This window comes from Martes martes, assembly GCF_963455335.1.
Source record: "Martes martes genome assembly, chromosome: 1".
Lineage (NCBI taxonomy): Eukaryota > Metazoa > Chordata > Mammalia > Carnivora > Mustelidae > Martes > Martes martes.
This window is the reverse complement of record NC_137888.1, coordinates 192,769,464-192,782,120: the sequence shown is the minus strand read 5'-3', so window position 1 is coordinate 192,782,120 and position 12,657 is coordinate 192,769,464. Positions and strand designations below refer to the sequence as shown.

General features: G+C 33.9%; 1 protein-coding gene across 1 annotated transcript in view; it reads right to left on the bottom strand.

The window, feature by feature from the left end:
* ERC2 (ELKS/RAB6-interacting/CAST family member 2) overlaps positions 1-12,657 on the bottom strand; it is a gene marked incomplete at both ends in the record, with an annotated part of 911,416 nt that overhangs the window by 470,505 nt on the left and 428,254 nt on the right. Inside the window, 2 exons of the mRNA XM_080828630.1 lie at positions 8,019-8,054; positions 12,072-12,212. Of these exons, the coding sequence (XP_080684756.1) occupies positions 8,019-8,054; positions 12,072-12,212 (177 nt within the window). The remainder of the gene's footprint in view (positions 1-8,018; positions 8,055-12,071; positions 12,213-12,657) is intronic.

Here is a 12,657-nt window from a genome sequence, read left to right as displayed (position 1 = left end):
GCGTCCTGGGATCGAGTCCCACATCGCGCTCCTTGCTCAGCAGGGAGCCTGCTTCTCCCTCTGCCTCTGCCTGCCTCTCTGTCTGCCTGTGCTCACTCTCTCTGACAAATAAATAAATAAAATCTTAAAAAAAAAAAAAAAAGAAAGAAGCACTTTATTTGCATTTAGCAATGCTCTTGGCTTTTCAAATTATAACAATGGGTTCTTTAACCTAGAATGGCAGCTCCTGATAGGGATTAAAAGTAGATAATAGAATTGGACCTAATATACTTTAGACACTGCAGGGAAAAAAAAAATATATATATATATATATGTATATATATACATATATATATATATATATATTTGAATAATCATTATCTGAACAAATTCCTACCATGGCATTCTCACCCATTCAAGGTTTAAACTAAAAATACACAGCAATTATTTCCCCTTATGGATCTGTTGATTTGAATTAGCTCCCCCAAAAGGTGAAGAAGCGACTGCCCACTTCATTCTAAGGCACATCAGCTTTGTCCCCTTTCTTCATTAGTCAGGAATCTAACTCTTGAAAATGCAGATTGGTGTGGATTTAATGGTTTTAGAAGCTGCTTATTATAAATATAAGGTAGAACACTGTCACTTTCAAAGACATCCACCAGTCATAAAACAAAACAAAAAAAAATGTCAATGAACATTCTTTTCTTAATGTAGAGATTTAATTTTGCTGATTAAACCAGTCAGTTTAAAGGCAAATCCAGGTATCTGGTTCTGCCTCAACATTATTTCTGTTAACTTTTAAACTCTCAAGCATCTCACAGAAACACAGAAAGTTGGGAAAAAAATATTTCAGAAATGACTGTATTGCATATTAGATCAATAAGTTCTGAGGATCCCCCAATTATGTTTTCCTACATTTATAAGGAAATTTCCCCATAAATGGGAATAATCAAAACAAACTTTGGAGCCTCACTGATGTGGGCAAGCCTTGGAATTTTGACATGAACTGACTTTGAAAGCCTGAATCAAGCACAAAAGAGAAATTTGGCCATGACTTAGGACAAGTAGTACATAACAATACCTAGGGGCTATTTTAATTATAGAATTTAGAACTATTTCAGGAAACAAAGCAAAGTTTCAAGTTAATATTATATTTAAATTAAAGTTAAGAGCAAAAAGTGACTTAAGCCAAACCAGGGATTGATAGTATCAATATGAAAAATCACAAGGTTATTAATAATTTTCTTATAAAGATTGGACATTGATTATTTTCAATAAAATTCTAGTTCATCATTCCAAGTGCCTAGAAAGGAAAGCATTAACTTTGGCCCAGAAACCTACTGTGAAACTGGGCAGGGAATATTCAATTATAATATTATATAGCATTCTTTCTTTGAAATGGGGCCTAACAATTTAAAAAAATCATTTCTTTCAAAATAAACGAGTGATTAATCATGATCAAAGAGCACAAGCAGAACACTAACTAATGAGTCTGATGGGTTTTTTTTCCCTGTGCTTATGGGTTTTAACAATAATTTGTTAAATTTATGCACAGTGAAAATATGACTCTTGATTGCAGCACTTTTGGGGGTTTAAACACTCCTTTCATATCTGAGCAGCGGAAGAGGGCATATAAACTACTTTAAACATTGTATTTTATTTCAATCTTCTAAAAGAAGTTTCAACCTTCACATAATTCTGAGTTATGAACAAACCTTACTTTTTAAAAATAAAGGTTTGAAGGGTAATTATAGAATTTCAACATATAAAATTTACATTTTATTTTAAATCTAATTAATTAATACCAAATATAAAAGCTGAGCCTAGGGGCACCTGGGTGGCTCAGTGGGTTAAAGTCTCTGCCTTTGGCTCGGGTCATGGTCCCAGGGTCCTGGGATCGAGCCCCACATCGGGCTCTCTGCTCGGCAGGGAGCTTGCTTCCTCCTCTCTCTCTGCCTACTTGTGATCTCTGTCTGTCAAATAAATAAATAAATCTAAAAAAAAAAAAAAAAGCTGAGCCTAAATAATACATTCAAAATCTAATAATGATATATCTTTGAATCTTACCCTACTTAGTTCTAAAGGAAACTTCTTTTACAATTCTAGCTAAGTACATCCAGAATACTTACAATTTTCATATTACAACAACTATTCCAAAGTGAAACTTTTCTTATAGATGGAACAAATAGGATATTTTTAGTATATGTGCTGCTGAAGCAAGCACCAAATAGGATATTTTTAAATAAATGAACAAATGTTCAAAATAATTTTTCTTATATCACACATATACAAAATAAAAAGAACCAACTGTATGCTTAACAGTTTTTAAGACCATTTAAACAAAAATACAATTATAATGTACCCCCTATTAACTATGGAATTTCATAAAATTAGCAAAGTAAAGAACTGAACTAATTATCTGGATGTTCTGAAATAAAACATGTGACTTCAAATCTTAAATGTCACATACAAATATTACCTGAGTTCTTTAGCTACTGAAAGCCTGGAGCAAGCATGACGTGTGTGTGTTCGTGTGCGTGCATATGTTTGTACATGCTATGTGCATGCTGTGAATTCTCTCTTAATATTTGCAATTTTCCATTGTGTTGGGGGGGCTAGTCTATGAGTGAATCAAAGAATTTTCATAAATAGTCCCCGAAAATCACAAAAATAAACCACTGTACCTAAATAGGGACTGTGAAAGCATTTATAATGCAGTTCGCCATGTCCTTTGGATTGCAGAGTCCTATGATGACCTATAAATCAGAGACCTCACTGAACATTAACAAGACTTCTTTCTCTCACTACAGTGGAAAAATGCTTGCTCTTTTTCTTGTAAACTGTTACATAAAATGTGAGCCCTACAAAAGATGCGTTTGCAGAAAAGACAGGATTTCAATGGATAGTGACCAGGCAAGGGGCGGGGAGACTCACATGTGTGGAAGTACAATTATCCCCTGGCCAGTCACAAAGTTGTCCTCGGTGCTTCCAAATCAGTCATTTGCCTTGCAGCAACAAGGATATTATACAATGCACTAAATTTAGGAGCCAGAAGTGCTAAAGTTTTATTAAAAATTTATAAGAGACCTCTGGATACCATCTCTGGGCATAATAACTACTAGGGCTACAGCAAAGACGGTATTTGAGACTGATGAATAAACCATATTATTTGTCTGGAATTAAGAACTAAGGGAAGAAAAAAAAATTCAACTGAAGATAACCTGCATAGTGTTTATAATGACAAGACAAAACTCCTCCAGGAGTAGAGACTGGTAGTTAAGCTGCAGAAAGGTTATTATTATAAGAAATAATAAGGATACAAAAGACAAAATTTTAGATTCCTAAGAAATGGCATTACAGCATCACTTAGTACCTGGGTGACTAAAGTACAAGTAAAGGAGTTTCAAAAGTAGGTTTATTTCTACTCCAGGAAAAAAAATGTTCCCAGGAAGACTTCAAAGGTCAATCTTTATTTACTCTCATTTGGTTTAGATTAATGGATATAGATCTGAGTGTAAAATGATCTTATTTAACAAAAACAATTAATTCACCAAAATTTATACAGGGGCCTTATTCAACATAAACATACAATAAGAAGAAGAAATTTCCTAGGTACCAATAACTGGTTAGAAAATGAAAGGAGAAATATAGCATTCACCAAAAATTACCTCACATAAATTTTTAGTAACCTAAAAATCATATATATATATATACACACAAACACACATATCTATATAGATAGATATAGATACATCTATATAGATAGAGAGATATAGTAATATATATATATATAGTAATACTTAGAACTATCCTTAAAATATTACACGCCTATTAACAGGAAAATGTCAAACCTTTACTGTAAAAGATCTATGAAATAAGGAAAACTGTATCAAGTTCATGAATTAGAAGAAATAATACTGGAAAGATATCATTCTAAAAATTATTTTACAGGTTGAGTATAATTCAAATTAAAATCACCAACAGTTGTGCTTTTTATTTGACAAGGTGATCCTGAAGTTTATTTGGAATAATAGAAAATTAAAGGCTAAGAACACTACAACAAAATGAAATAAAAAGCAGAAAGAATTAGGGTGGAATTTGCCTCACTATATACTTAAAAATATTGTAAAGCCACAACACTTAAAATTCTGACCCAAAAAGCAACAGACATTGATAAAACTGAATAGTTCAGAAATGAAGACATTCATCCAGATGAGAATTTAGTATACAATGAAATAGTATGAAGGAAAGTTGTTAAAGAATTGTTTGATAAATGGTGCTGGGATAATTAGTTGATCATTTAAAAATATATAATGTTAAAACTTCACCTCTCGACAGGGATCAATATACACTAAAGACAGATAAAGGGGTTAAAATGATGTAAAAGGTACATTTAAAAGTTTTAAATGTAAGTGAGTGCTTATTCTTCAAATCAGAGAATGGCTTCTAAGCCTAAAGAAAATGAGAAAATTCTAAAGGGAAACACAGGTCAAGAAACCTAAAAATAGTTAGTTTTCTTTATTAAAAAAATTTAGAGGCACCTGGGTAGCTCAGTTGTTAAGCACCTGCCTTCGGCTCAGGTCTTGATTCCAGAGTCCTGGGATCAAGCCTGGCCATCGGGCTCCCTGCTTGGTAGGAAGCCTGCTTCTCCCTTTCCCTCTCCCCCTGCCTATGTTCCCTTTCTCTCTGTGTCTCTCTCTGTCAAATAAGTAAAATCTTTTTAAAAAAATTTAAATGAGGCATGCCTGGATGGCTCAGTCAGATAAGCATCTGCCTTTGGCTCAAGTTATGATCCCAGGGTCCTGCGATCAAGCCCTGAATCTGGCTCCCTGCTCAGTGTGGAGCCTGCTTCTCCTTATCTTCTGTCCCTCCCCTCTCTAGTGCTTCCTCTCTTGCTCTCTCTCAAATAAATAAAAATCTTTTTAAAAAATTTAAATGAAATGAAATATTGCCACAAATCTGACAGTTTCTATATAAAGTATAGAACGACTCATACAAACCAATGAACAGAACGGCAAACTCAAAAGCAAGTGCTTACATGACCAAAAGAAACAATTTGCAGAAGAAAAATACAAGCAGCTAGAAAATGTTTTAAAAACCCCAACCACTCTAGTGATTAAAGAAAATAAAGTTAAGGGCGCCTGGGTGGCTCAGTGGGTTAAAGCCTCTGCCTTCGGCTCGGGTCATGATCCCAAGGTCCTGGGATGGAGTCCCACATCGGGCTCTCTGCTCGGTGGGGAGCCTGCTTCCTCCTCTCTCTCTGCCTGCCTCTCTGCCTACTTGTGATCTCTGTCTGTCAACTAAATAAAAATAAATAAAATCTTAAAAAAAAAAGAAAGAAAATAAAGTTAAAATGACAAAAAATTCCACCTATGCACTTGTTCAAGTTATGAAAAATGACATTTCTTGGTATTGGTCAGGGTGTGGCAGAAAGGCTACCTTTATTCAGTGCTGAAAGAAAAGTGTCATGGTAGAACATTTCTAAAATGCAACACAGTAAGAACTATTGGGCGCTTTTAAAAACCATTGGCCAGAATTCATTCCATGACAAACATAAAAATGTGGGGAGATTAACATGGGAAATGTTTTTCAGAGCATTATATACTGGCAAAAAAAATGGGGGAGAGATGAGCCACATTTGGGGAATGAGTAAATATAGTGAAATATCACATAATCAATAAGATAGTGTTTTGGAAGAATAGTTACTGGAGAAAATGCTGATGATACATTATAAAAATAGAATATACAATTCAATAAACACTGACACAATTTGGTGAAAAGAAAAGAAGAGCATTAGATGAGAAAATAAAAGAGAAGAAAGGAGAGAGAGGGAAGGAAAAATGAAAGACGGGGGAAGGGAGGGAAGAGAGAGAGAGGGAAAAGAGAAAGGAAGAAAAGAGAGGATAAAAATAACAAAAAAGATGTCTGGGTAGGGAACCCCCCAAATGCTCTTAGTGATTATCTTTGTGCCAGGCAATGTTCTGTCATTTTATTTTCTCCTATACTTCCATACTTTTGCAAATTCTCCACTGTGACCATATGTTATTTTTATAACCAGAATAACATGATTATTTTTTTAAAAAACTATTAAGAAGAGAAAATCCATCATGCTGCATCCCTATCAGTCCAAAAAAGAACTAGACCCTGAGAATATCTCCAGACAGGGAGAGTCAAAATAATGAGAGGCTGGCTATACTCCCAGATGCCAAACCAGTGGGTTAGCTTAATTAATTCAAGGAGAAAAGTTTGTTTTTGCTTCCTGGAGACCCACCACTGTGGTTGAAAAGTCCAATAAGTGCCACATTATCAATATTTCTGGAAATGGTTTTAAATGGTCTTAAAGTTAACGGACAGAGATGCTGAAATCCTGTTGTGGTTCTGGTAACTCTTTGCTGTTACAGGAAAAAAAGCCCTCCCCAGTTGTCCTGCACACACCCAAAATGTGACATACTTAGGTTTTCTTCCTGTCACCAACTAGTAAATGTGAAACAATTTCACTGGGTTTATTTTACACCTTTTAAAAATGATCTACTCATTTTTCCAGGGTCAATTTTCAAGCTTAAAGATATTCCAACCTTATTTTTCTTCACATACCCATTGTCTAGACTCTGCTTATGAACATTCCCATTCAAGGGGGTGCCTGTGTGGCTCAATGGGTTAAGTGTTTAATTCTTGATTTCAGTTCAGGTCATGAACTCGGGGTTGTGAGATCAGGCCCTTAGTCCAGCTCATGTGCTGGACTTGGAGCCCGCATAGGATTCTCTCTCTCCCTCTCCCTCCCCCCACCCTCCAAAAAACCTAAATAATAATAAAGAGCACTCCCATTCAAATGTTAAGGGATAGGAAATTTAGATTATTTTTCCTGCTCTGCTAAAAATCATATCTGGGGAAAGAGGTTAATAAAGATGCACCAATGGAAATTGAGAAATTAGGTTTGCAAAAATAAAATCTGTTTTAAAGAATGGAATGTAGAGGTTGAATCTATATATATTTTTTAAAAAATTTTTTTATAAACATATAATGTATTTTTAGCCCCAGGGGTACAGGTCTGTGAATTGCCAGGTTTACACACTTCACAGCACTCATCGATCTAATTAAATACACCCAAGCATCTTGTGTATCATGCTGTATGTATCCTGGAATAGTAGCTTAACAAAAAGTTGTTGGCTGAATTGTTTCTTTTATCTATGCTATTCCATTTTCCCATAATGGGAATTCATAAATAGGACATAATTAGAATGCATGATAGCACAGATCACATCTGCCAAATGACAAATTCTGGTCACCTTGAGGTAATATTTCACCCAGTTAAGCCAGATGAGTTGACAAAACAAAAAGGTCTTTCTTCTTTAATAAGTTAAAGAAGCAAATAAACTGCTTCATATAAATGCACACCTGTCATTAGGATAAAAAAATCAGTGGTGGCATCTGGGCCAGCCATTTTACATGTATTTTTACTAGTTACCTGTTTTGTGTACCATTAAGCTATAATCAGAATTGTTACTATCTGTTATTAGGAGGCTATATTTTAGTTTGTCCTCAGCCAAATGACATGTTTTTAACTCTTACAAAACCCACAATAATGTTAGGCATTTACCAATCTCAAAGAGCATAGCCCTATTTTTAAATCTAAGCCTATTTTAACTTCTATCATTTGAATGTAATTTACATCGACTTACTTGCTACTTTACAAATGCTATCCCTTTTCACATAGGTAGCTCTGAGTTAGAAGGAACTAAGAAAGAGTTCTAAGAGCCTAGATCTGTGGCTGACCTCTGCTTTTCCATAGCCTTAAAGCTGAAGTTAAGAAGGAGGCAATATCAGAACTAGCATTATTTTCTTGAGTTCTTAATTTTTAAATTTCACATTCAAAAGAAATGGCAGTGGCCTTTGCACAGGTCATTTCTTTTGACAGAACGGAAATAGGAAGAGACTCATATATATTTTTGAAACCTCCCCAGTATGGCACACCGTGACATGTGATCAATGGATCCTCATGCTTTGATATGTTACAGCGGCAACTTTCAGAAATGACTTACTGGGTTGTACATCTGATTGAACAACTGCTCAGCTTGCTACATTGCAAAGTTGGGGAGGCATTGAAGCACAGACAGGGAAAGAAGGAAAGATCCAGAAAAACAGCATTAGCTCAACAAATCCAGTGCATTTGCACAGACGAACTGGTTGTTAAAAAAGAAGAAATTTCAGTTTTTAAACATTCCACAGTGAAAGTGAGAGGCTCTAGGGAAATAGAAATGTTGACTTTGGCTCCTAAAAAAGAATAGCTGGAATAAGAAATTTAAGGTTTGTGTTACTTTCCCTTTCTCAAGTTAAATAGCCCATGAAATAAAGAAAGCTGTCCACTTTTGATGATACATGAAGTGCTGGCCTCTAGCAATGAATCAGAAGAAGTACTTTTGGCCAAGCCGGCAATTTATTACCTGAACTTCAAAGATGGTAATAATAAAAGATTAATTAAATCTTATCATTGAATTTATAGCTCTTCTTTTACATTAACACAAGCCTGAAGTTTCTATTCAGTCTAATTTTAGGAAAATATAGATCAGCAAACAGCAGGTTAACAATAGCAAAATATCAGTAAGCAAGACATTACAAGATTAACAGTAAATGGGGAGAAGAAAAAAATTAAGTCATCAGGAAGAAAAAAGGAACCAAAATACACTATTATCCATTGCCCATTACCAGTTTCTACTATTAGTTCATAATTAATAAAAATGTAATTTTTAGTGACTATCCTATTGTGTTCCAAGTGCTTCAGAATTTGTAAAGCTCTCCAGTCTATTTTGTGTAGAAGATTTCAATTTTTGTGGATTTAAATGTACTGAATATTATCTAAAATATCAGTCTCAGGTTCTACTTCTTAAATACCTACATCATTAACTTGGGGTTCAATGTCAAGTTGTAGAAGGTGAAATACTGTAGGAACTTTCACTTTGCTTTAAGCTGAGACATGTGCCTTTAAAGAGCCTGAATTTTTCATTTGTTCAGCTTTGATGAAGTAAATGATAATTTTACCATGGTTTAAGAAAACCCACTTTCCTCAAAGATGATATTAATTAGAAAACTACCAAATCATAACATTTTGATTTGTTGCTTCTCTACTGATTTCTAGTTAGATAAGGTAAAATTATTTCTACATATTGAACGACACATATTTTTTTGAAAGACAAAATTATCCACATGTCACTAATGAGGTTCTTCTCAACCCCTGAGTGTCTACTTAAGATTAATGAATGCAGTAATTTGTAAAGCACACTCATAACTCGTTGCGCTATGTGGTTACTATCATTCTATCGACCTCATTAATATCAGGAAAACTTTCCTCACATATGAATATTTGATGGCATTGTTTTTAAGATGTGGGATGCAAAGTTTAAGGAACAGTTCCTTTTCTGCCTATAACCATTTTTCATCATGAAGTATTTGGAGACTTAAATTAACAGTGTAATAAAGAGTTAAAAGTAACTAGGCATGTGAAAGTTCTCCACAAACTTTTATGTAAAAACTCACCTTACCAATGTCAAGAATTGTTCATAAGACAAAAGTAAATTTAAATCCAATGTGGATCTCACTGTCACTGGCAAAACAAGGTTTCTGTTCAGCTAAACACATCTACGATGTTGTGTATATTTTATGGCAAAAATACATGGACGCTCACAAATCTTGAGCAAAATTCCATAGGGAATTCATGGTTTATTTATGACATAATAAAACTATTATGTTTTCAGCTTTCATTTAGTAAACCTTTATATTTTATTCACAAGTCACATACCCTTTTATTTAAAAGGAGGCCCAGACACTCCTTAAGCTTTTATAGCTGCTTATTTTTCCATGAGTAAATGATGTGTTTATATGTATATTCACATACTGTTGGCTTATATTTTCAAATATTTCATGTAGATCTCAATTCTTTTTAAGGTGATGGGTACTTGAGGTTTTTACGGAACTATTTATTAGCAGAAATTAAAGACTACTAGAAAAGTATTTAAAACTTTTGAATTTAGTTGATGCTAGAAAGCCAAAAATAACAAAATAGCAACTGCAGGTTAGGTATGAAAATATTTAAATTATAATTACCTTATTTAATTTCACTGTACTATGCATTTAGGAGATAATATAAGCAAACATTATTTATATACTTAGAAATAAGTTATCTTTTCATAAGTTAAATAGATCCCTACAGCAAGACAACCATTTTTGTTACTTTAACCCTGGTGATGTGGCAGAATGTTAAAATATTGTCAGGAATAATGTTAAAATGCTTGCAGGATTTGCTCTGTGAGTTTTAGCACACAATGTCAACTGAGAGTTGGAAATGACACCTTCTGAGTGACTCTTTGGGCAAATCAGAGCTACACTGAAAGAAACTAAATTGAAATGCATATACATTCACTTATTAAACTAGTCAAGTCATATACATGGAAACTGTAAGTGTCAATATGGGAAACTTCTCCTTTTAATTACTAGAGGGTTTAAATTCCATAGGTGACCTACACTAAAAGGGAGTATATCAAGTATGTATCTGCAGAAATAATATATGTGATGGCCTCAGCTCCACAATGGCCACAGAGAGTTGCTGAAGGTATCTTTCATGGCCAGGTCTAATTGAGGTCCTCCTTCAGGACTCAGCACAATGTAATTGTAAGCTAATGCAAAGCAAGTCAATCAAGTCTTCTCACAGTTATCTTAGAGCTGCCTTGTGATCACAAAAGTGTTCATTAAACTAAAAGTACCTTTCCTAGGTTCATTTCTTGATACATACATGTATGCATAACATATTACAGAACACATTCATGTATGTGTCAAGAATGTATTATCATACACCCAATGCATAAATAGCCAAGTCAACTGCCACTTAAGCACCCTCAAATGGGCCATTTAAATTCTCCTATTTATTGTTTGAGATTTTTACTTAGCTAGATATTGCTTGAAAAAAGCAAGACACAGAGTGGATTGAAAAGTAAATTTTGCAATACAGAGATTTTTCTTGCTGTTTTGCTGTACAGGGATTTGATCTCTATCTTTTTCAGTAAGGAGACTTTCTTTACTAGTGTGAAATTTCTCAGGACAATTTCCTAAAATTCTGTGAACAGAGTATATCACATTTCAGTTATATATTGTACCATACAAAATAGTAATAATCAATTTTTAAATATTCAGAATAATTTCTCTACAGATATATGATGCTTTAACATCCTTATCATCTACATCATATATTTTCATAACTTTAGCAAATAAATCCCCATTCCAGTGTGCTATAAATTATACATAGTCAAATTTTATTATATGCTTTGCTTGATTATTTAGATTCTTATTATCTCTTTTGAATTAACTTTATAAATTGTCAAAGGGAAACAAAATGCTTAAACTCATAAAATTATGAGTTTTATATGAACAATGAGTGCAGACGTACCAAACAACACAGGGAAAAAGTCAAAGGAACGATGCATGACTGGAAAGGTACTCCACAAAAATGTCCAGTTCAGAGAAAACATGTTAACGCTGCAATGTAAAGATCCTGTTTTCTTTTACAAAGTCTTCTACATTCAACAAGCTTTCTAAGATATTAAGGTCATTTTTGGTTAAGTACAAATAGTCATCCCACAGATATTCTAGGGACTTTGACTATTTGGGTGGACTTCTAGAAATTTAATATTGTCAAGTAAACTTCTACAAAGCTCCAATACAAAAATTAACCTACTTCTGAAAGTAGTACAAGTTTATCAACATATAATGGGAACCCAGATTCTTTGATTTGTTACAAACATTTTCACTTTTGTTTTTACAGTTGAGATTTATCCAGAGAGTAGCAGCTTATTTTTATAAATTTTTTTTTTACTTCCACTACTATTTTCATCTATTTTTCAAGTTCTTTTTCAAACAGGAAACCTAAGATATTTTTTCAGGTTCACTGGCCAATTTGATGCAGACTTCATGAGTTAAGAGTGCCTAATTCTCTTATCACCAGACAGCAAAAGATAAGGGGTTTGTTTCTTTGCAAAATATCTCTTCCTTTTCCATTTTATAAATTCATTGTAAAATGAGCATTTTTTTCCTTGGACTTCACTTACCTTTTTTAACTGTGCTTCCAATTTGCTACATTCTTCTTTCTTTTGTTCAATGGCTATTTCTAGAGATTTTAATTTGGAGTCCCTTTTCAGCCCTGCTGAGGCTAATGAAGATGCATGTTCCTTGAGGTCAATTAAACTAGACTGAAAGGAAAGAACACTAGTAAGTAAAACACTGCAATTTCTACTAGTCTTCAATTTGATTACATTGATTCTCTGCATAGTAGTAAAGTGTGCATTAGACAGAAAGGGTAAATATAGCCTTACTAAGGTAACAATAGCTAGCTCTGGCCAGGAAATTAAAATTGGCCAGCTTACAGAATCGAGCAGGATCTAATTGCAGTAGAATCAAATGTGACCAAATGGTATGGTCAGTAAATGCATGTTTCATGTCTCAAAGTCATGCTGATGATGTAAGTCCCAAGGTGGTCTTTACATGTCATGGCAAAACAGACACCCCGAACCTTCCATTTACATTTATTGCTGTCAAGTCATGCAGACTCTAAGATAAATATGAAAGAAAATACTAACTCTAATGCTTTCCCCCCCAAAGGGCAAATTAATTATAAAAGAAGCATCCTGTTAAGTT